The 25,240-nt window shown below is 46.9% G+C and overlaps 1 protein-coding gene across 1 annotated transcript; it reads left to right on the forward strand.

Moving 5' to 3' along the window:
* Window positions 1-145: 145 nt before the first annotated feature.
* Window positions 146-23,535, forward strand: FKBP15 (FKBP prolyl isomerase family member 15). The gene is made up of 29 exons (XM_083875766.1): window positions 146-320; window positions 1,490-1,599; window positions 1,862-1,946; window positions 2,475-2,544; window positions 3,825-3,899; window positions 4,905-5,003; window positions 5,360-5,509; window positions 6,188-6,256; window positions 7,081-7,224; window positions 7,624-7,769; window positions 8,746-8,794; window positions 9,486-9,605; window positions 9,830-9,923; window positions 10,469-10,572; window positions 11,214-11,307; window positions 11,722-11,831; window positions 12,365-12,475; window positions 13,096-13,190; window positions 13,753-13,855; window positions 16,716-16,887; window positions 17,107-17,243; window positions 17,526-17,681; window positions 18,102-18,254; window positions 18,532-18,624; window positions 19,042-19,140; window positions 19,645-19,752; window positions 19,939-20,654; window positions 21,182-21,272; window positions 21,916-23,535. Exons 1-29 carry the CDS (start codon window positions 268-270, stop codon window positions 21,988-21,990), a joined length of 3,681 nt encoding a protein of 1,226 aa, XP_083731892.1. The 5' UTR covers window positions 146-267; the 3' UTR covers window positions 21,991-23,535.
* Window positions 23,536-25,240: the final 1,705 nt, after the last annotated feature.

The raw sequence follows: 25,240 nt of genomic DNA on the forward strand, positions 1-25,240 counted from the left end.
CACGCGCCCCTCCTCATTCTCCTATGCACGTAAGCCACGCCCCCTTATGACGTATTCATATAGGCTCCGCCCATTAGTGTCATCCAAGCCACGCCTCTCTGTCTTATTAACACACGCCTCCTTATTTCCCTGCGCGCTAAAGCCACGCCCCCCTGTGACGTGTCCACCCCAGCCCCGCCCCCGTTCCGTGCCGGTGCGGCCCGGGCCGTAAAGCGCCGCCGCCGCCGCCGCCCGCCCGTCCCCGCCCCTGCCCGGCGGTCTCTGGCGATGTTCTCGGCGGCGGACGAGGACGACGCCGATTTCCTGTCCCCGGCCAGCGGGTGAGCGGCGCCGGGGGCGCGGCGGGACCTCCTCTCTGCCGCCGGGAGGGCGTGGCGGCCCGGGCAGGCCGCGGGGCTGAGGCTCCGGTGAAGGGCCGCGGTGTGAGGGGCGGGCAGGCCGCTCCTCCCGTGAGGCCGGGGCTGTCCCCGCTGTCACCGGGGGAGCCGCCGGGGCACTGCCCCGCTGCTGTCCCGCCACGGGAAGGGTCTGGCTGCCGGAGGGGCTCGGTGTGGGCTCCCGGTGTGCCCGGGGCAGGGCTCGGGGTGTCCGGGAATATCCCCCCTCAGGGGAAGGCGGAGCCGCTCCGAGGGCCAGAGCAGAGAACTCGGTGTTTCCACTTCACTCAGGAGCGGGTGGGAAGTCCCCAAAGTGCCGCTCTGGGGCTGTTCACTCCCCGCTGGCTCCTCCCAGCCCGTTCACAGGGATCCACTGGTGTCGTGTCTGTGTGGAGCTCATCCAGGGTTTTGTATCCCTGACTTGTTGCCGCTCCAAGAGCTGCAATTCCACCTCTGTCCCCTCCCCGCCCCCTTCCAGGAGCTCCTCTTCAGCGGCTCTTACAAACTAATCCCTTCTCTTTATAGAAATTTTTCTTTTTTTTTTTTTTATGTCATCCCTTTGTTTGACTTATTCTTTTGACTGGTGATATCAGGAACAGGTTGAGCATAGCTGGCCTTGAAGCAATGAAAATGCAAACAAAGTATCCTGAAGGAATAACCTCCAGCGTTAAACCCTCTGCCTTTAGCTGGGAGAGCTTCTGCCATGTTAAAACTTAATGGGAGAATGTGTTTATTAGACATTTAAAGAAGAAAAGCCTCCAAAAGCTGAATGGTGGTTTCTCTGTCACATATTATTTTAGGTATTTTATATGAAACTTGTTCTAGTTATTGCTTCAAAGTAACTCTTTTTTTGTGTAGTTTCATTTCTTACACCTCCAGTCAATTTTTTTGAGGAAATGAAACACAATTGTACCACTTTCCCACCCTCTTCATCTAAAAGTTCTGCCTATTCAAAATTAAGTGGTTAATTAGCATAAAGCAACTTAACTTAACCTGCAGCCCTTTGTTTACTCCCAAAGTGATGGTAAACACTTCTTAACCCTCTAGTTAAGTGTTCATTATGTATAACACCCGTGTTAAATAAGGTTAAATGGTTTTATTTCCCTTCCCAGAGCCAGATTAGCCTCTCTCTTTGGCCTGGATCAAACTGTGTCAAGCCAGGGAAATGAATTCTTCCAGTTCACTGCACCAAAGCAGCCCAAGAAGGGTCAGACAGCAGCTGGTGAGTAACTGGGCTTGAGAGTGGGGAGAACAAGGGCCCTTGTGAAGAGCAGGAGAGCAAATAATTTCCTGAGCTTTCCTCAGTGGTGTTGTCCTCCTACACTTGGATTTTTACTGGTTTCAGGTGATTTTGGAACGCGAATTTTTCTTTCTCCGTAACTTCCTTCTGGAGTTATTTTTCTTTGGGGTAAAGAACGTGTCCTGGTGGTGCCACCAGGCAGTCCTGTGTCTCTGATCTCTGTCCCTGATCTCTGTCCCCTCAGGCCAGCCCCAGAAGGTGCCAGCAGCCCCTGCAGCCCCAGGAGCCCCCTCGGTGCTGGCGGCCACCGCGGTGCTCGCCTATCGATAGTAAGTGACTTCTGCATGACATGGTGCAGTGTGTCCCTCATCCCAGAGGGGAGATATTGCTGGGTAAATAGCAAGAGATAATTGTTTTCAGGCATATCTGCATGGTGGGAATGCTGCAAGGCAATGGGAGCTGCTGCTCAAGGACAGTTTCAGTTCAGAGCTGCAGCTCTGGGTGAGGCAGTTCTGAAATGAAGAACAAGTTGTGGGTTTGGCTGTGAGCTGTGTCCTGGCTGCTGGGCTGAGCTGTGCTCTGCTTCAGGAGGCTCTGTGAGGTGCTTGTGGTTCATGAATTTGGGAATTGAGGCATGAGCAGAGTGAGAGCACTAAAGCCATTATGAAAAACCACTTCTGCCCTGGATCTGTGAGAGCAGTTTTCACCTCACTCCCCAATGTGTGCTCTTGCCTGTGGGCAAGCAGGAATGTCTCTAAGCTAAGCCTGACATTTTATGCCTGAGGAAAGGGGTCTGAACTTTAAAGAATGCTGAGTTAGAGACAGTTGTGCAGCTGAATGTCTCCTTTATCTTCCAGCACAAACGGGCAGTACGTGAGGCAAGGCAAGTATGGAGCAGCTGTACTGGGGAACCACACTGCCAGAGAGGTGAGAGACACTTTCTTCCCCAGCTCTGCCTTGCTGAGGGCTCACTGGTGTGAGGTGCTGTTTCTGTGAGCTCTCCAGGTGTTTTGCTTTTGATGTTGTTTGTTCTCCTGCTACCTTTCTGCCTCTTGAGTTTTCTCAAGAAAACTCTTTTCTGGGTTTTCTTGGGGTTCAGCCATCCACCTTGGTGACATCTTTCTTTCCTGCAGTTTGTGGGTTTGTAAGATCTCTTTACAGCTTGTGCCTGAAATAGTTTGCAGTGTTTCTGAAAAGTCATTTTAGTATTTATTCAGAATGTCTTTGGTGTATTTGAAAGCTACTTTAAAAACTCTCACCCATCCCTGGTGTTGGTATTTGTGATGTTTCATATCCCTCAAGTCCTCATTCAATGTCTCACTAAGTTGCTTCTGCTTTTGCAAGAACAAAATAAATCTTAGTTTGATAACTAAATCCCTGAGTCAGTGATTTGGGAAGTGTTGGGGGAGCTGGGAAGGACAGGGAGTGCAGGAAGAAGCTGAACCAGCTTTCCTCGGGCTGTGATATCACATCCAGCTGGGAGCAGTCACTCCCAGCTCACCCCTGAGCTGTGTCCAGTGCAGCTGCACAAAGGAAAACACATTTTCTTAATAGATTATATTTAGTAGAGCCAAATATGTCAATAAATCTCACATCTGTGTTGTTTAGTAATTGGAAAGCTCCCTCCAATTCAGTCTGTTATATAGTGGGTTTATGCAAAGATAAAAGATTACCCACACAAACCTCTTTAGGCTGAATTTTAGGGAAAATATCTTTCCCAAAAGGGTGATCAGGGCCTGGCACAGCTGCCCAGGGCAGTGGAGGGGTTTAAAAGCCATGTGGATGTGGCACTTGGGGACATGGGCCAGTTGGGACCTTGGCAGTGCTGGGGGAACGATCCTGGATGTTTCTTCCAGCCTCAGTTACTCTGTGGATGGTTTAATGCTGTGATGAGGTCTGTACCTGAAAGGGTTAATGCACCATCTTTTGTAACTGTGAAAAATGTGGAATTGGTTAAAGCACATTGCTTATTATAAAACAATGAGTTTGACTTGCTTGGTTGCTGTAACTGAATAAAACCCTTGAAAATTGACCAGTTTTAATAAGTGTCACAAAACTGTGCTGAGTATTTTTGCTGTGGTATATTTGACAAATAAACACTGAGCCTTAGGCTCTGTGTGTGTGACAAAGCACCTTAGCATTGAAAACAATTTTGAGTTCCTGTTTTTTGTTCTTTTTTTCCTTGTCTAATTCCTTGTGGAATCCAGTACAGGATCCTCCTTTACATCAGTCAGCAGCAGCAGATCACCTCTGCCAGGATCCACCCAGGCTTCGTGCTCACGGTGAGACTCTGCCTTAGAAAAGCATCTTTTGATCACAGCAAACCCCTAAAATTCTGCATTAAACCTTTGTGTGTAACCTTTGAGATCAAACATTTGGGTGACAGAGCAGGAGGTGTCCCAGTGTGGCTGTTCCTGTGTTGCACAAGAGGCTGTGACAGCTCTTTTTGCAGAGCACCTCCTCAGATTTCCAAACCAAGGCCTCTGTAGGAGGTAAATTATTACCTGTGCTCACAGAGGTGTTTGGGGTTTGCAGCCCTGTGATGGATAAAACCTTCTGCTGAGAATTTCTAGTGAAGTGTCAGAGAGAATACACAACTGAGTAAGCAGAAGGAAACGACAGCAAGGAAATGTTTTCTCTCAGAAAAGTGACACTCAGCACTTTCCTGCTGTTAAAAACAATCTGGAGTATTGTGAGCTCTAAAATGGGATCTCTCAGGAAGTTGTTTTCTGCCAGTTTGACAGAAAATGGATGTGTTGGTTTGCTGTTCTGAGCTTGTCATCAGCTGGCATCGAATTTCTTGGTATGAGAGATAGAATTTTCACTCCAAAATAATGAAATTTCTGTACCAGCTTACAGCTTGTTGTCTAGTTTTATAAACACATTCTTGAAAAATTACTGGGTTTTATAGTCACTTCTGATGACATGGATTTAGAAGTGAGGAAGAAGTGACTTCTCTAATTGATTCTGAAAACCTAAATACAATAAACTATAAAATGTTAATTACTTAAAAATTCTCAGTATATGTTAAAGAACCAGGCTTCAATTTTCTGAAAGGTTTCACCTTCCCGTTTGACTAGGAAGAACTTAATATTTCCTCAGATATTTGAGTTATTATATTTCTTCCACGATAATGAGCACATAAATAAAAACTAATTCTGAACTTGGGCACTAGAACAACAGAGTTCTTCCTGCTTAATTTCAGTAGCTTTTATTTTAAGATTTTTTTGGATGTGGGGTTTTTATTCATATAATGCCTAAGATAGAACTGATTTTCTCTCCCACAGGTTCGTCCCAACAATTACAGCACGTTCTATGATGATCACAGGCAAAACTGGTCCATCATGTTTGAGTCAGAAAAGGCAGCAGTGGATTTCAGTAAGCAGGTAACTGCTCACCTCTGGCCCAGGCAGTTCTTGCTGGCTGATTTACAGCAGGGGCAAAGCAAATCAAGTTTTATTTTTATTAGTGTTCAGCTTTGGGTGTCTGCATGACAGATCTGAGAGGAGCCTGCCCTGAGTTTTGTTCATTAAATCAAATCTCTTTGGGACAGGGAGCCTGTTGCTTCTCAAGATTCTCAAGTAGAGGGTGTTTAATCAGCAACATTCAGCACAAGGAGACATGGAATGCCCTGGGAAATGCATTTCTAGTGTGGGCTTGATCAGTACAGCAGGGAATGTATCAGATTCATGAGTGGGACTCATTAAAGGCCAGAAACACTTCCAGGCTTTCCCCTCTGCAGGTGTGCATTGCCAAATGCAACAGCTCCCCAGCACTGGAGTCAGTCCTCTGCCAGGATCTCCTCCTGGGAGAAGGGCAGGGAGTGGAAGGAGGAGACTCCCTGGAGGTTGCCTATACAGGATGGCTGTTCCAGAACAACGGCCTTGGACAGGTAAATGCATTTCTGCCAGGCCCTGGCAGGGACCTGCACATCCAGCATGGTGCTGGTGTTGATGTTAAAAGGATATTTTGGGCATTTATGGCACTATAAGTAGGGTATTGCTTGTAGAGTATTAAGGGATTCTGGCATATTACAAAGAATTTTCCTCACTGAAAGGGTTGTTGAGCATTGGCCCAGGGCAGCAGTGGAGTCACATCCCTGGAAGTGTTCAAAAACCATCCCTGGAAGTGTTCAAAAACCATCTGGATGTGGTGCTTGAGACCTGGTTTGGTGGTGAACTTTGAATGGTTGGACTTGGTAATCTTAGAGGGCTTTTCCAACCTTAATGTCTCTATTATTCTGTTACTGTTCAAGGGGAGGTGATTGAAATGCTTTTAAACATCCATGGGCACTCTCACACATGAATATTTAATGTTGTGTTTTGCTTGAGCCAGTCCTGTCCTAAGGCAGGTCTGAAGTCTGAGTCTTCAGTTATTCACTTTATGAAATTGTACTTCAGGAAATGGACTAAAGCTCTGTCTTCTGGCTGAAAATGAATTTTGGTAGTAGTGGGATGGGAAATAGCATTTAACAGAGGTTCTGGGAGTTTATGGAATGTGTAAAGCAGCATTCAGAATCCTGAAACAGTTGGGAAATCCATGTATTTTGTGTTCTTGTTCAACTCTCCAGGTGTTTGACTCTAATGTTAACAAAGACAAGCTGCTGAGGCTGAAGCTGGGATCTGGAAAGGTCATCAAGGTACAATTGGTTTCATTTATTAGGAAACACTCTGTGACAGTGACTCATTCCAGCTTTGCCCAGTCTCCTTTTCAACATCACTGTTAGACAAGAGTTGTCTCCTTTGGTAAAAAGGAAACTTCCTGTTTTCAGGAGCTGAGGTTTTATTGTCTTTGTTTTTCTGGAAGTCACTTAATCCATTCTCCTGTTCTTAGGGAACCCTATTTCTAAAGCAAACAATTTTTCATCCATGTGTTGTGATACTCCCTTATGTTATCCCATAAAATCAGGGTTTGAGTCAGAGATGCTTTTGTTCACGTCACTTTCATGACCTGAGTAATTAATGTATGACCTTTATAGTTCATATATAACCTGTTACAAGCTGTCTTTTATTGAAGATGTGCTATTTGTCTACTTCATTTGTTTTATCCTGTGTCTTACTAATTTTGCCTGGCTGTTAGAGCCATCTTGTTCAGTGCTGGCATCCCTTGGGCAGTTTGCACTGCTCTGACTTCACATCCCTCATTACAACTCTTTTCTTTGGTTAATTTTTAAATCTAACCAGAACAATTCAGATCTCTTTGGAGTCCAGTTCTTCTCCAGAGTGCTGAGTGAGGTCGCCACTCTGTGGTGGAGCTGCATATTTATTCTTAAGTTAAATTTGGAATTTACAACTGGCTTGTCAGGATTTGTGGCAAGACAAAGGTTTAATGCTGCACATCGAAAAGAAACAAAATTTTGCAAGAATCTCTAAATGTGTTTTTGCTTGAAGTTGTCTTAATTGGGGTGAACAATGTCACTGATCCAGCTGTTTCTCTCTCTCCTGTTTCCTGTGCAAACCAAAGGGCTGGGAAGAAGGAATGCTGGGCATGAAGAAAGGAGGGAAAAGGCTCCTCATCATTCCCCCAGCCTGGGCTTACGGGGCTCAGGGCGTGGCTGGTCGTGTCCCTCCAGACTCCACTCTGGTGTTTGAGGTGGAGGTCAGGCGGGTGAGTGTCTCCTGTAAAGTGTTTGTTTTCCATCTGTTTTGTGACTGCAAGGGAGGAAACCTGCTGTGAGTGTGAGAACTCCAGCTCAGAAACTGTTAGAAACCTCAGCAAGATGTGTATCTTTAATTCAAACAAACCCAAAACAGAACCCTAAACCCAGAAAACCCCTCAAGGCTGTTTGTCTGTTTTAATGTCTTGGGATCTTTTAGCTGTCTTATTTGTCACTTGGGAAAACAGTGTGGGAGGAATGAGAGGATGTAAAGACTCAGCTTTTCCAGCTCTGAATCAATTGGCTGCTTTTCCTTGAAGTGCAGGAACTCCACAGGCAGTGGCATCACAAAAAAAATTGATGAAAAATTTTATATAAAATTTTTTTTTTTTTTTTTCATGCTTTTGAAGGTGAAGCTGGCAAAGGAGTGCTCTGGTTCAGATGGGCTGAGTGTCAGTTCAAGGGATTCCCCTGCACCTTCTCCAGTTCCCAGCTCAGATGGCTTCTCCTCAGACACGGGTTTAGTGCCTCCCTCCACCATCCCTCCAAAGCCTGGGTAAGAAGAAGCAGCATGGCTTAAACAACTTTCTGTGCTGAGGCTGGTGATGCCCATCAGCAAAATGCTGCACCAACACATCATTTGGAAATGTGGGGCTTCTGTGCCCTCCATAACAGAGCAGTGCTTGCTAAGAGGACTTGCTGGAATTTTCTGCCTGAGTGCTGACTTCCAGATTAAAGCAATTGGAATGGTCATTCCTCTCCAGCATTCCTGAGATCCAGTGGCATTGAGCTGTCTCATCCTTGTCATCAGTTTGGACCTTCTCAGTCTCAACAACTCCCTGAAAAGAGGGTGTAGCCAGGTGGGGTTGGGTTTTTTTCCCAGGTAACAAGTGACTGGGGAGAGGAAATCACCTCTGAGTTACTCCAGGAGAGGTTTATGCTGGATATTAGGAAAACCATCACTGGTAGAATGGTCAGGCATTGGCACAGGCTGCCCAGGGTGGAGTTACCATCCCTGGAGGTGTTCAAAGAATGCAAATGTGGCACTTGGAGATGGGGTTTAGTGCTGAACATGTTGGGGCTGGGTTAGTGGTTAGTGACTCAACTTTAGATGTATTTTCCAACCTTAACAGTTCAGTGTTCTGTTCCTTAAATTAAATGGGTCACTCACCCTTTTTAGGAAGTCCAAGTGCTGTTCTTGTTGCCATAAGTAGTTTATTTGACTTGGTTAAAATTATTTATAATAATAATAATATAAATATTATAATAATATAATATAATAATAATAATAGTATAAAATTATTATTATTATGTGGTTGCTAAAGCAATCAGCAAAATTATCTTTCTGTAATCAGCTGTTCCAGTGGGCCATAGTGGGTCCTGAAAAGGTAACACTGCAAAGAATGTTCCACAAGTGTAAGCTAAAAAAATTTGCTTTTTTAGGGTATGAATGTATTTAACAGCATTTATAAATCCAGAATGTTGGCTCCTGAATTCCTCCTGGTTAATTCCACACCTGTTTGGCTTTGCAGGGAACCAGCAGTTCGGGCCAAGTCCAACTCCATCAGTGAGCAGCTTGCAGTAAGTGCTGCCTTTTCCTAGTTTGAAGCCTCAGTAGAGAAGTTTATTTTCACCTTAAGCATTGGGTACTGCTGAAGATAAAGTGAGCATCATGCAAGACACTGGAATGTTCACCTTACAGCAGCTTAGGGCCTTGTTTTTGAAGGAATTAATGGTTGGAGTGGATGATTAATGGTTGGATTCTGTGACCTTAAAGGTCTTTTCCAACCTTAATGATTCTGTGATTAGCAGGACCTGAGGAACCCCAGCCCCAGTTCCTGCTCCTAGATGCAAAGTCACTTTGGCCATGTGGATTTTCACAAATTTTCTTTTGAGCTAAATGGACAAATTTAAAATAGATAACAAAGGAATTTGGACAGTCAAGATAACTCTATAGAGCTGCATGACAAGACTTTGTGCCTCCAGACAGAAAAAGCTGCTAAACAGCTTCCTGAACTCACACATTTTCTTGTTGGTGTTTTGTGCAGGGATAGATTTTTCTCTGTAGTGACACAGCACTGTCATTTCAGAAGGAGGATATATAAAACAAACCAGATTAACAATCCTGGTGCTCCCTTGTGTGCTTGAAGAGTAGATTTTCACACAGCCATTGAAAAATTGAGTCAAAATTCAGACAGAGATTTAGAAGTGTTTTTAATACCTCAAAAGCCTGGGCTGAGACAAAGGGAGAGTAACTAAATATTTCTTTTAGAACCCAGATGTAGCAAAGGCAAAGCTGATTTCCCGGATGGCCAAAATGGGACAGCCCATGCTGCCTTTCCTTGCTGGGACTGCAGGGGGTCAGCTGGACTCCAGTGACTCAGAAATAGAGGTACCAGTCACTCCAATGACTCTTTCACTGCTTTTCCTACACTGGGGATTGCTTAAAGTGGGATCTGTCACAGTAGCTCTGCCCTTGTTCAGGGAGATCTGCTCTGGTTGTGACAGAAAGGTTCCACTTGGGTTCCTGGGGTAACACATTGTCTCAAGTGACCCTGGCCTCAGGCTGTTGCCTTGTTCTTTGGTGTTTCTTGTAACATGCAGAAATGTTTTTAGGATCCCAACACTCTGAGAGGGACAACACAGCCAGTGGCTTCAACCAGACCCTCCCAGCCAGCTCAGGCAGTGCTGCCCACAGTGTCCACACAAGGTAAAGCTCTGCACTCCCACTCCGCTCCACAAGGGCTCTGGGAACAGAGGATTCCTCCCAGGAGCTGAAATATGAACTGAAAACTTCTGATAAGGCTTGTTGATCCATGAGCCACTAAATCATGGAGCACAAAACAATCCTTGGGGTGTTTTATCATTGTGGTCTTGAGGAGCTGTCCTGTCACTGGGCACTGAGATTTGCAGGCCATGGGATGTTCCAAATCCTTTCCCAGTGAACAGCACTTGTGGGAATGATGGAAATCCAAGTGAAGGGCAGCTCTGCAGGGCTGGATGTGTCTTCCCACGATGGAATGAATGGTCACATCAGCTGCTGCTCAGCTGAGCAGCCTTCAGAGTCAGTCTGAGTCACACCTCTGTCAGCAAACCTCAGAGCTGCCTCTGTTTGAATGAAAAGAGATTGTTTGAATGGAGCTAGAAGTGGGATTTTTTTTTTTTTTTTTTTTTTTTGCTATTTCACCCTAGGTGAATTAAAATTTTTGGAGCTGCTTTATAGCATGCTGAATTTATTTATTTCTTCCTTTTCAGTACCTCAAGCATCTGGTGCTGCACCTCCAGTATCTTCTGCTGCTTTAATTCCTGCAACAATCCAGCCCCCTTCAGCTCTGCCTGGAGGAGCTCAGGGCTTTCAGGTACCAAAATTAAATCAAGGACAATATTGGCCTTTCTCCTGAGTCTTCTCCATTGCTGGGAGCAAGGACTTTAACATAAGGATGAGAATTTCAGGCTGTTTCTTGTGACTCTTTGGCATTCTCAGGTTTTCATCATTTGCCTCTTAAAATTTATTCAAAAAGGGCTAATTCTTGTTTATGATGGGTTCTTAAACTAAGGACGAACCAGGCTTTGTTAATACCTGGTTTTGTAGTGGATAGAATAAAAACTTGCAAAAAAACTTCCAAAACTTCTTCAGTAATAAGCGGTAAAGTTGCTATCAAGTTGTGTTGTGCTTTTTGAGCCCTTTTTAGGAAATATCCTTGTGTTCAAATTAACATAACTTCAGAGGGCGCTGTTCATGTGCTGATCTGACTCTCACAAACATAGTTTTGCTGAAATCTGAGTGGAGGTAGAAACTAACTAACCCTCAAAAGAAGAATATTATTTTCCTTTCACAACGACTGTTGTGTATTTTGACTTTCCAGCTCCTTAATTCTTGATTTTTAATTTTTTTTTCCAACATCATCCTTTCTTTTGGGCTTAAAAAAAAAAATAAGAAGCTTTGAGAAAATGGGGAAATAGCAGAACACATTCTAATCTACTGAATTTGTCCTTCAAGGCATATCCAGGAGTGGCATTTGCTTACCCCCAAACTGCTGCCTCTGCCTCTCAGCTCCAGCCTGTGGGTCAGATGTATCCTGCTCCTTACCAAGGTATGTTTTCAAAGGTTCCTGCTGCTCAGAGGGCTGCAACACCTACAGCAAACAGTTTGTGATGAGGATTTATAGCTGTGCTGTTTCACAAATGCTTATTTTTAATACCAAACACTTCCCAATAAATGCAATCTCTTTCTTCCCTTAAAGAGCTTTGTGCAGTGTGAAAGGGGCTGGAATTTTTCTGTGTCTTCCTAAGATTGGGTATTGCTAAAGGAATTTGGTAGATGGTGCTTCCAGTTATAAATAAAATTTGGGAAACAGCTACGTTATTTATTTTCAGAATATCACATCCTTTTTATTTCTGGGCAGGTTTATTTCCTGGTGGCAGGTTTGATGCTCCCCAGCTTTTTACTGTGTCTCTGTTCAGGTATTTCCCTTTTTCACTATAAATCTCTCTGCTTTCCCTTCAAGCACCTGGAGATGTCACTTCCTTTTTGATGACAGAAGCTCGACAGCACAACACTGAAATCAGACTGGCTGTGAGCAAAGTCGTGGATAAAATGGATCACCTGGCTGCCAAGGTATGGCCTGCTCAGGGCATTGCTGCTCTCCAGGTGTTCACACATGTTATTTCTGTTCCATTTATTAGCAAACACTCTGTGACAGTGACTCACTCCAGCTTTGCCCAGTCTCCTTTTCAACATCAGTGTTAGACAGGATTTGTACTCTGTGGTAAAAAGGAAACTTCTTGTTTTCAGGAACTGGGGTTTTATTGTCTTTGTTTTTCTGGAAGTCACTTAATCCATTCCCTTGTCCTGCTGAAAGCAGTTGGTTCTATTTAAATGCCTGCATTAAGTGATACAGTAAATGAGTAAAATTCCAATATTATCTCACCTTCAAGTGGCAGCATTTCAGCTGCTGTGTAAAAACAAAGCTTAAGCTTGGGGAAAGGTGCTATTTTACTGTCTTTAGTATTGTTTAGAGGGATTTCTTGCCCTCTAGGAGGTGTCACCCTTGATTCCTGTTCCCTGCAGCTGAGCAGAAGGAACAGTGAAATGCCTCTCTTCATCCATCAGTTCATTTCAAATGGCTTAAGAATGGTTTATCCCTGCAGGTGGAGGAGCTGAAGAAGCAGAGCACTGCTAACAGCTCCCTGCTGCCTGGCATCTCCTCTGTCACCATGGAGGCCTCCATGATCATGAGCAACATCCAGCGCATCATCCAGGTGAGCGTGGCCATGGATTCACTTCCTTCAGGAGCTTCACTGTGTTATTGTCCCTAATGAGAGAAAATGTCCCTAATGAGAGCAAATGTCCCTAATGAGAGCAAATTCAGCCGTGGGTTCTGTTATTGGCCAGAAGGAGGATGAGATTTAAAATTATTTTCATCCTTCTTTCCCTCTCCAGAAAGCTCTTCTCAGCATTTTGGGGTTTGGGTATTTTCTGAGTCAGAGTTGTGGGTATTTAATAAGCCTTGACAAAAAGTTCATGTGGGAAAAATTCATCTTCTCAAACCATGATGGATTTAACTTGTGTCCAGCAGAACAATTAGTATCACACTGTAAAAACCACCTGCCTCTGATACTCACTACGTAATTTTATGCTTTGAAGCCTTTCTAAGCAGCAGCCTTAAAAACTTGGAATTTTTAGGGGTAAAAAGGTCAACCAGACACAATATTTTCTAGACAGTGATTTGGCAGGCAGTGTCCTGTGCCAGGATTCTGCTAAATGTGGCACACACAGGGATGAGACTCACTACTGTCCTGCATCTGTGCAAAACAAAGGTTTGGGAACTGCTGCAAGGAAATCTGAGTAAGCTGAACATTCATGCTGAGCTGTGCTTTAGGAGAATGAGAGGCTGAAGCAGGAGATATTTGAGAAGAGCAGTCGGATTGAGGAGCAGAATGAGAAGATCAGTGAGTTGATTGAACGCAACCAGAGGTAAGGGGTGGCAGCCTCATTGCATTTCTAGACTCTCCAGCTTTGGGCATAACTGAGGGGTGTTGGTTAGGACACAGCCATATTCTGGTATTTTTAATTTTTTTTCTAAGGTATTAAAAGCATGGGATTCCTTCCACCCCTTCTCTGCAAGGCTCATCCCCAAAACTCTGATTTACAGTACACCTGAATGTGTAAAAGAGGAACAAAATCCCTCATTTTTTTTGTGAGCATGCTTTCCCTGCTTCTGGGAGTTGTTTATTTTTGCTGGCTTTTTATTGAAGTGAAGAAATTGTAAGGGATGTGGTACCTTTAGTGAAGTTCAGCTGATACCAAGTTACCAAAACTCTTGGAACATGAGACATTTTCAGAGAGGTGAAACTTTTATCCCAGCTGATTAAAACCTCTGCTGTGCCCTCCCAACATTCTGAGATCATCCTGCAAAATTGTCTGGGGCTTGTCATGAATTCAACAGAGAATTTCTGTGCCTTGGAGTGTCCCCTTTCTGTGTGAGCACTTGGCTCCTGTGTTTCCAGGAGTGCCCATGGAGTCTCCCTGTCCACAGGTACGTGGAGCAGAGTAACCTGCTGATGGAGCAGAGGAACCACTCCCTGCAGACAACAAATGAGAGCACACAGGCAAGAGTGTTGCATGCAGAGCAGGAGAAGGTAATGGTGGCATGAACAAAGCCAGGATTGTTGCATTAAAAACAAACTGGAGCCTTGTTAGTCAAGGCAGTTTTATTGGAAGGCAACTGCAGTTCTGAACTCTGTTTTTAAAAAAAAAAAATTAATATTTTGATGGTTTTCATGACCAGAGCATCACAGAGGATATAACCATTTCATGCTGTCATAACTTTAATATTCTTATCATGTAGAAAAAGTCTCTGATTTATTATTAACTGTATAGGCATGTGGCCAATGTGTGAGGAATTGTGTATCACAGGGCTTTTGAGTTGGAAATACTTCAGTTATTTAGTTGGACTGATAGTTCCAGAAGAGTTTTATTCCTCCTATATAACTGTGGATATAGATACAAGAAAAATATTTCCTACTGGAGTTTCTTCATTGCACTTTGGTGCTTTTTTTTAATGCTAATCAGAAGCTGTTTGTTCCTCCCAGTAACACGTTGTGCTTTTATGACAGGAACTGTTGGGAAATAGCTTTTAAACCAGCAAAATGCATTTCTGCATGGCTGCATCTCCTGAACCATCCCTTTAGGCCAGCCTAGCCCAGGAGAGCTGCTCTGGCTCTGCCACTGCATGGTGCCTGCTCTGCTTTTTCAACCCTGGCTTCTTAAATTACACCAAGTTCAGTCTTGCTCTGTGCCCTCCTGCTGAGTTGTCTCTCTCCAGTTAAATGTGAGGTGGCAAATGCTTCCTCTGTGTGAGAACCATAATTTGGTGCCCCTAAAGCTGACCAGAACTGCAGCTTTCCCAAGTGTGGTGAAGATCAGAGCAGGGAATGGCTGATAGTGCTGAGAGCAGACAGAAAATGGGGCTGCTTTTCCACCCCCAGCCCAGGCTGCACACACACAATTTTATAGGAGTGTGAGAGATTCTAACCAGCAATAAGTCAGACTGAAATAATAAATTAAATTCCTTTCTCAGTAAGGACAGCATCCTGCTGGTACAATAAGGCTTGGGGAGGAACCATCTTTTGGAAATACAACATCCTCAGGAGTCTTTTGGGCCATGTTACATGAACAGGCTTCAGGCCAGACCAGGAGAGCCCTGACTTGCACTGGGAGATTTCCCCTGGGGCAGACAGAACCAGGGAAGAGAACTGGAAGCTGTTTTATCCACTGTTTACACACAGATAGGCCCTCACCATTTATTTGGTTGTACCCAGATGTTGGTACCTCACTGCTTTTGGGTTATGGATCTCTGGCCCTGGCAGAGCAAGGCACAGCTTTAGGTGAAGGCTTTGTGAGCCATAAATCTTTCCCCACCTCTCCAGGGCAGGTCTCACCCAGGATTCTAGTGTCCCATACCCCAAGGATACCTTTAGTGTCTTTTTTTTCACAGCAGGCTTCACTTCCTTTTTTTCTCTTTAAGCTTTTACAGTTCTTGGAGTAATTTAAAGGCTTCTCTGGCATGCCTTATGCTCCTATTTATGAAGCATTTTGTTTTTCTGCTGATGAATGCCTCTGCCTTTCAAGTTGTGTTCTTAACCCTTCCTGTTTCCTGTTGCTGCTTTCTCTTCCCAGCACACGCTGCCAGTGGATCGGGGCTGGGACCAGGTGAGGCAGAGCCTGCTGACTGTGTAGGTGGTAGATGATTGTGCCCCAGGTAGTGCCAGCCCAGCTTCCTCTTGAGCTACAAACTGATTGGCATGAAAAGAATTGTCTCAGAGCTTGAGTGAGCACAAATCCTTCACTGGGAAAAGGGTTTTAGAGGTGGCAGTGTCTCCCCACTTGGCCCCCTCTTTTCCTGGGGAGCCTTTTCCAAGAATTTTCTCACATTGTTGCTTGTTCCACTCCCCATGGGAGGACAGGATGAGTGTCAGAGCAGGTACAGGTCACCCAGGATTCTTGGTGCCTGAAAGCTGGAGGCTGGAGCTGAGCTGTGGACGTGAAGCATCCTCTGTAGAAACTTCTGTCTAGTAACACTTCCTGCCGTAGGATTTCCTAATTTTGTTGTCTTTATTTGCCATTTAAGACAGAGGTCAGGGTTAAAATAACCTTTATCCTTCTGTGCCAGTAGGTGTTGGTCCTTGTGTGGAGGGAATTCTCTTAGGGGGATAAAGCAGAGAGAAAATCCAGTTCTCCTGACCTTGCCTGTTACAAGAATGTGAAAAATCTGTTGGGAATCTCAAAACAGGCAGAGGTGTGGAAGCTGTTCAGGGATTCCCTGTGCAAATTCTGTCTCTGCAGAGCATCCTCTGAAGTTTGTGTGTCCCTCAACAAGATTGGGAAAGGGACTTTGTGTCTGTCTTGATGCCTTGAGCCCCTGCTAACATCATTTACAAGTTGTCTAACAAGCTGTGCCAGTGCCTGGTTTTAGGTGAATCACTGACTCTCAGCAATCCTAAATCTAAACAAGTCCCCAAATGACTGAACTGTGCTGGGAAATGCCAGCCTTGGCCACTGGCAGCTAAGGTCACCTCATGCTATGTGCTCTGGGGACGAAGTGCTCTCTTGGCTGGGACCAGCCTGTATTTTAAGTGACTCTTCACTGATTTATAACTTTATGGAAGACAATTAGAATGTTGGAGCCCATCTATTTACTCAAATAGATGTTTTCATAGCCTGAAAACTGAGCAGAGTCACCAGGCACTGGTACTAGGCACAAACATATTTAACCTTTCCAGGAAAACTCACTGTGTTTAACTGATGTGGTGACGAGGTTGTTGGTGGCCTCGTGCAGCTTTCATGTCAGTCTGGACAAAACTGACATGGCAGAAAAGTCATTGTGGCCTCCTCAGTCTGGAGATAAGGCCTCCAACCCTTTTCCAGCTCTTCCTGAGAGAAAATTCTGCTGCTTCATCACACATCTCTTTTTTTCCCCTACTTTGATTTGTGCTGCAGGCCAAAGTTGCAGAGGAGCTGGCAGCTGCCACAGCCCAGGTTTCCCAGCTGCAGCTGGAGCTCACAGCCCACCAGAAGAAGGAGATGGACCTGAGGAAGCAGCTCTCCTGTGCTGTGCAGGATGCAGAGAGACAGGAGGCACAGCTCAACAAGCTCCAGGCACAGGTGGCAGGTGAGGCTGTTCCTGAGAGCTCCTTCATGGCTCTTGTCTTGTATAAGCTTTTGGTTTTTTCCTGTTTTCTGGGGTATCTTCCTGCTTTCCCTGGGATCAGTCACAGGAGAGGGAAGAAGGATATTGGACCTTGTTCCTCCTCATCAGCCCCCAAAATGTGCTCCCCTGCAATGGAAGTTGCACCCAGACTCACAGGGAAATGTGGGGGTTTGTTTGCAGAGCTCCAAGAAGCCTCTCAGGACACTCAGAGCAGGTTCAAGGCTGAAAAGCAGAGCCGCAAACAGCTGGACATGAAGATTGCAGCTCTGGAGGAAGAGCTGACAGACCTGAGAGTGGAAAAGGAGACTCTGGAAAGGGTATGTCCAGTGCCACAACAGAGCTTCAGTTGTTTACTGAAGATTAATCCAAGGTTCTTCCTTTTAAATAATCTAAGTTTAGTAAATCTTGACTCATCTGCAGGCTAGTGGATCCTTTGTGCTTATGTAGAGTTTTACTTATTTAATGTCTTATCCAGTAATGTGTCAACCTTCCCTGCCTCTGAGATAACCTCAGCTTGATTTCAAGGGATGAAGTTCCCTGAAGTTCTGCCTGAGGGAGAGAAGCTGCTTTGGTGCAGTCTGGCCTATCCTGTATTGCAGAATCTTGCAGAGAGGAAGAAGAAATCCCTGTCAGAGAGAGCTCAGGCAGAGGAGGAGATGGAAGAGATTCGCAGGTCGTACCAGCAGGAGCTGGACAAGCTCCGGCAGCTCCTGAAAAAGGCCAGGACCTCCACTGACCAGGCAGCAGCAGAGCAGGTGAGCACTCAGGGGAGCTGCTGCTCCAGCCCTGGAGGGCTTGTGGGAACCTCCAGGTAGGAAATAATGTGAAAATGTTCAGGGAGGGGAGGAGTGAAAGCGTTACCTGCTTGAATTCATGGGTTAGTGTCAAACTGAGGAAAGGAGAGGCACCAAATTGAGATTGTGGTAGAGAGAAGAGTATGGGATTTGTGAGGAGTGAAAGGTTGTTCAGAAATACGCCAAGAGGTCTGAAATCTGAGCCAGACCTTCTGGCCAGCCTGGGGGTTTGTGGCTGGAGCTGAAGTGGGAGGTGTGGGTAGGAGCTGGTGGCAGCACTGGGCTGCACTCTGTGGGTGTCCAGCCCTGGGCTCTCACCTCTTGTGCAAGCACAAATCATGTTGTGTGTGTGTTCCTGATGGTCTCTCATGCCCTGGGCAGCTGTCAGTGCTCCAGGCAGAGCTGGAGTCCCAATGTGAAGCCAGGTGTGAGCGTGCCCTGGCCTCAGCCAAGGAGCAGCACGCCCGGCAGTGCCAGGAGCTCTGTGAGCAGAGGGACTCCCTGCAGCACCAGCTGGTCCAGCTGGAGGACAAGGTAAAGGGCTGTTCTTTATTGAATTGGGCACTAAATACCAGACTTCTCACACCTAATTGGAGCTTGGCTTTCTAATTTCCTGCCTGTTTTGGGGCTTGAGCTCAGCCATGTGCAGGTGCAGTTGTTTGTTGGGTTGGTGGGTTTATGGAGACAAGGTGCTGATAGTGCTGAACTTCAACAGCAGCTACAGCTTCCACTTCTCTGCACTGTCCTGGGTGGCTGTCTGGAGTGGGTGACACTGCCAGGGGCTGGACCTGCTCTGGTTCTTGTGTTTCAGCTCACAACTCTCAAACAGTCAAAAAAAGCAGAGGAGCAAAAACTGTCAGAGGCTCAGCAACGTTTGGAGGAACTGGAGCCTGTCCAAGAGAAGGTAAAGGAATAACAGAGCAGCTGGGTGGGAACTGCAGTGCAGGGAACACCAGCCTCAGGCTGGTCCAGAATAATGAGGATGGGGGTTCCAGAATATGGCAGGGAAGGGATAAATTCATGTGGTTTCCAGCAAACCAGAACAGGCCCAGTAATGAGACCCAGCCTCCATTTCACTGAGATCTCAGTGATGCTGCACCCACCTATTCTTGGTGGCACTTGAGGAGCTGGTGTGACACAACTGTGACTCTCCAAAGCTGACTTGGGTGTCCTTATTTTGATGCCATTGCTTTTCAGCCAAATCATTTGTGACATGCTGAAAAAGTCAGAGTCAGTGCCTCAGTAAAACCCTCCCCAGGTCCCCCCTGGGGGTGAGGCTGTGGTGTGGGGAGCAGCTCTCAGGCTGAATTTCCCTTTGCAGTACTCAGCCCTGCAGGCAGATGTGGTGCTGCTGAAGGAACGGATCCGAGACCTGCAGAAGGACCAGGATGGACCTTCCCCTGCAGACTTCACTGAGCAAGTGAGCTTGGCTTCCAGTACTTCTCCTTCCTAAGCAAATGGATTCACCTTGAATTATTTCTCTTTGGACTGACATAAGAAGGAAAAATATAATTTTCTGCACAGAGCACTGTGTTTGTAGTAACACTGAAGTGGTTTATTGTCCCTCCATCCCTTGTAAACAGCCTCACTCCATCTTCCTGCTTCCCAATTTGTTGCCTGACTTTTATTTCTTATTGTTAAAACCTTACATTTGAGGTTTAGATTTAAAAACTAAAATAAGTAAGAAGTGCCAGTCTGCCTTGGCTTTGTGCAGCTTCCCTCAGTTTGGATCATGTAGAGTGTTTCTGAGTTAAGGTGGCCTGATGTGATGAGGATTTCTGATTTGGAAAGTAGATTATTTGAAAAAATGACCTGTGTGTGTCTGGATTTATTGTTCCTTCCCTTGCAGCAGTGCCTGATGTTGAGTGCAGTGCTTCACATGCTAATGAGTTGTGTCTCTGTTTCCTGTCCTGCTCTTTTGCAGGTGAAGAAGATCATGAATGGTGTATTTCAGTCTCTTCGGGGTGAATTTGAGCTGGATGAGATGTACAGTGGCAGGGCTGTCCTGGGGCTTGTCATGAACACTATCAAGGTATGACAGTGGTGAGAGAAGAGAGGGAGCCTTGGGCTAAACCTTAAATCTGTGCTGTGAGACTGAAATAACTCAAGGAGGATTTGTTGTGGGTGGCTGAGCAGCCTGGTGGGAGGAGGTGATGCAGAGATCTGTGATGGTTTGTGTTTAGGGTATAACCTGTGCTCTCTCTGCTCCCTTTTCCAGAGTGTGACACTGCAGCTGCTCAACAGGCAGCAGGAGAGAGCAGAACATGGCAGTGAAAATGAGGAACCTGGCACAGCAGCAGGGGCACAGGAGGGATCACCTGGAGCACAGACTGAGCACAAAGAGCCCCTGCAGCACAGCCCAGCACAGAGCTCTGCACCCCCAGCTGATCCTGGGGAAGTGACCAGAGGCTCCCTGGACTCTGAGCAGAAAGACCAGGCTGCTCCTCACCCTGCCAGCCCCAGAGCTCCTGAGGAGCAGCAGGAGACACACAGCAGGGGGGTGGCAGGAGAAGAGAAAGTTCAGGAGAAGCATCTCCCTCCCACAGCTGATGCTGAGAAGAGGCCTGTACTTGCAGGACAGTCTGTTCCTGGCCTGGAGAGTGTTCCCATGGGGAAAGCTGACCCAGAGCAGGGTCCCTCTGCAGTGTCTTTGCAGGAAGAAGCTGGAGAACCTTCTGTTCCAGGAGCCAAGCCAGGAGAGGAGGATGAGGCAGCACATCCAGCTGTGGAGCAGAAGGCAGAGGAGGCTGTGGGAGGTTTAGAGCCTCCTCCCTTAAATGGGGAGGAAGGGAGTGGCACGGAGCCATGGGATGGAGCTGGCTCTGAACAGGAACCTGCCTCAGTGCCCAGCAGAGCCCAGCCAGGCTCAGCTGTCCTGGGAGGATCTCCAGCCTCACAGGAACTGGGCTCCAGCCCCAAGCACACAGATTCCAGGTGAGGGGGGTGCTGGGGGCCAGGCTCAGCTGGGGCTGGGACAGCAGTGTCCCTGCAGTGTCCCAGCTGTGTCCCTGCAGTGTCCCTGCTGCAGGACAGCCCAGGCTGGGGCTGGGACAGCAGTGTCCCTGCAGTGTCCCTGCTGCAGGACAGCCCAGGCTGGGGCTGGGACAGCAGTGTCCCTGCAGTGTCCCTGCTGCAGGACAGCCCAGGCTGGGGCTGCTGCCCCCTCATGCTGCTGGCACCAGCCAGGACCTGGCACAGACCAGGCTGCCCAGGGCACATTCCACTGGGAGCAGCCCCAGAGCAGGCTCCTGTCTGCTGGAGGCAGTGGAGAACATTCCCAGGGCAGTGTGCAGTTCCTGTACAATCTGATCCAGGTCCCAGAATTGCCCTGCACTGCTGAGCAGCACCTGCCACAAAGGTTTCCCTCAGTGACAAAGCTTTGTCATCTCTCAGTAACAGAACTTATAAAAGGAATTCCCATCCTCTGAGAACCAACTGCTCATTCTTTTATCTCCTTGCAGCCTCTTTGAGGATGACAACTTCTTTGAAACACCATCTCCTAAACCACTGAAGCCTCAAGTTCCCTCTGAAGAGGAGGATGAGGAAGAAGTGGTATGTATTTGGGTATTTGGGACTTTGCTCTGTGTGTAGATTGTCTGTAAAATCCTCCCAGTGGCAGTGAGGCTGAGCTCAGAGCTCCCCATCCATTCCCTGGGTAAATCAGGAGTGTCTGGGCTGCTGACTGAGCTGGGAAGGGCTGGCTTGGCTCAGGGACTGGTGACTTCTGCTGGCATGAAATCAGTGGGACTTGCCAGGTTAATTGAAGGGTTTTAGTGTTTGGCCCCTCTCCAATCCCTTTCAGCCTGTAAGCACCTCCTGGAATTATAGAACCACAGAATCCTTAAGGTTGGAAAAGACCTTTAAGATGAAATCCAGCCATCCATGTAGCATCATTCACCACTGAGCCATGTCATCACCCACTTTTTGAACACTGCCAGGGCTGGTGACTCCACACTGCCCTGAGCAACCTGTGCCAATCTTTACATTCCTTTCCATCAAGAACTTTTTTTCCTGCTATCTAATCTAAACCTAATCTAAACAGCCAACCATCACATGAGGAATAAAAACTTGGCTAATGAGGCTTCTCATTCCCAGCTCCTCAAAGCTGGCAGAGATTTCAGGGCAGTTTGTGTGGTGATTGTGAAATGGCAGGAGCTGCTGGGGCTGACCAGTTTCCCTGTGCTGTGGCTTGCAGAGCATGAAGGGGCGTCCCCCTCCTGCCCCACTCTTTGGTGACGATGATGACGATGACCTGGACTGGCTGGGATGAAGATGTGGCTGCTGAGCCCTTTCCTCTGGGCATGGCCTCTCTCCCTGTGCTCTGAGCCCTTGGCAAGCTGCACTTGTGGGACATTGGGAATCACCAGAGACTTCCCAGTCTTGTCCTGCAGATGGGTGGAGGCTCTTCCTGCACTCGTGGGTGCTCAGCCCCATCACTCTGAGCTGCCAAACACCCTGGGGTGTAAGAGCCACCCACTGACCCCCTTCCCCTGAGCCCTGGATTCATTAACCTCAAACTTTCTGCAGATAGGAACTTGCTGAAGAGCTTCAGCAGATCAAGTCTGGCAGGACCCTGCAGTAGCAACACCCTGTTAAAAAAAAATCAGACTAAAATCTCCTTACCCCAGTGATCAACTCCTTGGAATATTTCTCTCAGTCCCCAGGGTGGCTCCCAGGGACTCTGCACCCCCTCCCCACTGTGTCTGAGCCCTGTGGCACTGGAGGTTCCCCCTGGAATCCCAGTCAGATGTTTCTTGTGAGCCTCAGGCTCTGCACAAGCAGCTTGGAGACCCTGGAGGCTGAGGAGGTTCAGGTGGGCACTGACTCAGAGCTGTGGCAGAGATGCTGCTGGAGCTTGGAGCTCTGGTAAAGCAGGGCCTGAGCAGCTGTGATGGGTGTAAGGAGCCCAGTCCCTGCTGTGTGTTAGTCAGACACTCACAGGCAGCTCCTCTGCTCTGCCCAGAGCTGAGGTGGTTTTTGCTGGGCTGTGTTTCCCTTTGGGGAGTCCTTCCCCACAGCCCAGCCCCTCTCCTGTGCCTTTGGCTCTGCTGCTGCTGGACTGTGACCATCTCAGTTGGGCACTTTGGGGTGTCACCCTGCACTCTGAGGGGACCAGGAGGGGAAAGGAGTGAGGACAGAGCTGGGCAAACAGCCTGGAGCTCTCACAGCACTTTTATTCATCCATTTGTGGGCACTAACACAACTTCACCCCAGAAATCTTTAAAACAAACAAACAAAAAATCTTTATAAAATGAAAGAACGTCAACTAATTCTACTAATTCTGTGGTTTAGTTTCTACACCTGTCTGGAATTAGATCTGTGTCCCCCTAAAGGTGATTTCTTGGGAGGAAAACACCCCCAAGAGCCCTGGGTGTGGCTGTTGGGGGGTCCCTGTGCCACAAATTGCCAAATCTGGCCAAAATTGGGGCAGAGACCAAAGCCTGTGACAGCCACCTCAGGGTGACCTGAGCTGGGCATTACTCAGTGACTCTGAGAGTGTTTGAAACTGGATTTTCTGGCCTCTGAACCCATCCCTGCAGTGTCCCAGGGGTGATCACTGCTCATACTAACAAGTCCCACTTCTTGTTCCCCGTTACAGACAGGCACCCTGAGGGATTTGCATTTCACTTCTTGGAAAATAAAGTGCAATTAAACCTGTATTTTTTTGCTTTTAGTGGCTTTACTTTAGTCTGGCTTCATCTGTCAACCTGAAACCTGACTTAGCTGTGAGTGAAATTGGGAATAATTTGATCTAGAGGCTGCTGTTGTCTGATCTTCTTGTTGTTCCTGGGAAAGGAGATAAGTCCCTTTGTGCTGTGGCTCCTGTGGTTTCTGTTTCTGTTTAATTAGTGTAGTGGTTCAAGTGCTTACTAGAATTATTCACTTTTTTTTCTGCTGTGAGATAGGATTAGGGGAAAAGCAAAGCAGGCTCAAAACTTAAAAGGGTATAAAGACAGATTTATTAACAAAACTATGAGAGAAAAAAAATAATAAGAATCAGAATGAAATCTTCAAAACACTTCTCTTCCCCAACAGCCTTTCTTTCTCACAGACAACATATAAAGACAAAACTTGGAACTCCAGGTCAGTTTTACTACTTATAAAATAGTATTTCATCAGTTCATTTAGAGAGAAAAGTCTCTTTTGGTTTAATATGGAACTTTCCACAAGGAAGAGCAGTCTGTTTGTGGCTTTTAACTCTCACAAAAGCAGCTGCCTGGGAAAGCTGCAGTTGTGAAGTCCCTCCCACTGCTGCAATATGGGTCATGCATACTCTTGGGGTATCAATTTAAAGATGAATGGTTCCAAAAGCAAAGGTTTTTCTTCATCTCTAGGAACAGAGATTTTTTTTTTTTCTCTTTCTAGGGGCAGATCCTCATCTTCATCTCTCTCTCTCTGTTCTCATAAGATCAGAGCTACTTCAATATTTACTTAGTCCATCACAAATGCCTCTGCTTATATCTACAATTTGAATATTCTCATTCTCTCCCCAATAGATATTTTTTCTACAATTTAAAGGGATATTACAGTCTATCACCACAGCTCACAAAGGACTTTCAGCCTAAAACCAAGGCACCTTCTCATCTCCTCTATCTAAGAGGTGACTTTACTGACTTGGATCTCTTCATTTTGTCTCTCTGTGTGTCTTTAACTGTCTTTTCCCTCACTCAGAGAAAGGTTAGTGCTCTGCAGGTTTCATCTGTGCAAGGAAGGAGTTACATTCCCCCAGCTCTGCAGAGGGTAGGGTGGTTCTTTCCCCAGGAAACAGCCCAAGGTGGCAGAGCAGGGGCTGGAGACAGGATCTCGGGCAAGAAGGAAAAGGATTTTTCCCAGGAATTCTCTGATTTTTAACCTATATTTTCAGAGTTTTATAATCTTTCACCAAATGTCAATATTCACACCTAGTCCCTGACTGGGTTTGGTATAACTTTCTTGAAAAAATAACTTCCAGCAGAGGCGGGTGAAGCACAGAGGGCTTGGCTGAGGATGGGCCAGGGGGGGCTGCTGGAGGCTGGGGAGGAGAGAGACCCCTGAGCTCCCTCCTGGCCCTGGGGCTCAGCCCAGGCTCAGAACAACACCCGGACACGGTGCTGGGCCCAGGTCTGCCTTTAATGTCTCCTGTGGCTGATGGGCTGAGCCTCATCCTTGAGCCTGTCCCTGGCTCTGTCCTCCCTGGAAAAGGCTTTGAACAGCCCTTGTTTGCCTTGGAACAGCCTCACTCAGCTTGGGCTGCACCCAGGAAATGCTCTGGTCCCCGGCTCTGCCACACCGGGAATCCCCCATGGTTGTCCCCAAGGTGTCTCTACGGGTGGCGCCAGGGTGTCCCCACGGTGCCACCACGATGTCCCCATGGTTGGTCCCACGGTGTCACCACGGCTGTCCCCAGGGTGTCCCCAGGGTGTCCCCAGCTGTGCCGGGCCCCGGGGCCGTCGGGGATGGAGCGTGGGCACAGCCGGAGCCCGGGGCGAGGAAAGCGCCGCGATAAGTCAATTATTGAAGAGTCCCATGGCCGGGGGCCT

This window comes from Zosterops lateralis (genome assembly GCF_965231275.1).
Source record: "Zosterops lateralis genome assembly, chromosome: 20".
Taxonomy (NCBI): Eukaryota; Metazoa; Chordata; class Aves; order Passeriformes; family Zosteropidae; genus Zosterops; species Zosterops lateralis.

What these genes read in the sequence shown, in the direction of transcription:
- FKBP15 (XM_083875766.1), top strand. Translation starts at nt 268, where the DNA reads ATGTTCTCGGCGGCGGACGAGGACGACGCCGATTTCCTGTCCCCGGCC. An exon ending in GCTCCAGGCACAGGTGGCAG is followed by an intron (nt 16,888 to 17,106) that starts GTGAGGCTGTTC and finishes GTTTGTTTGCAG; the next exon opens with AGCTCCAAGAAGCCTCTCAG. An exon ending in AGGAGGATGAGGAAGAAGTG is followed by an intron (nt 21,273 to 21,915) that starts GTATGTATTTGG and finishes TGTGGCTTGCAG; the next exon opens with AGCATGAAGGGGCGTCCCCC.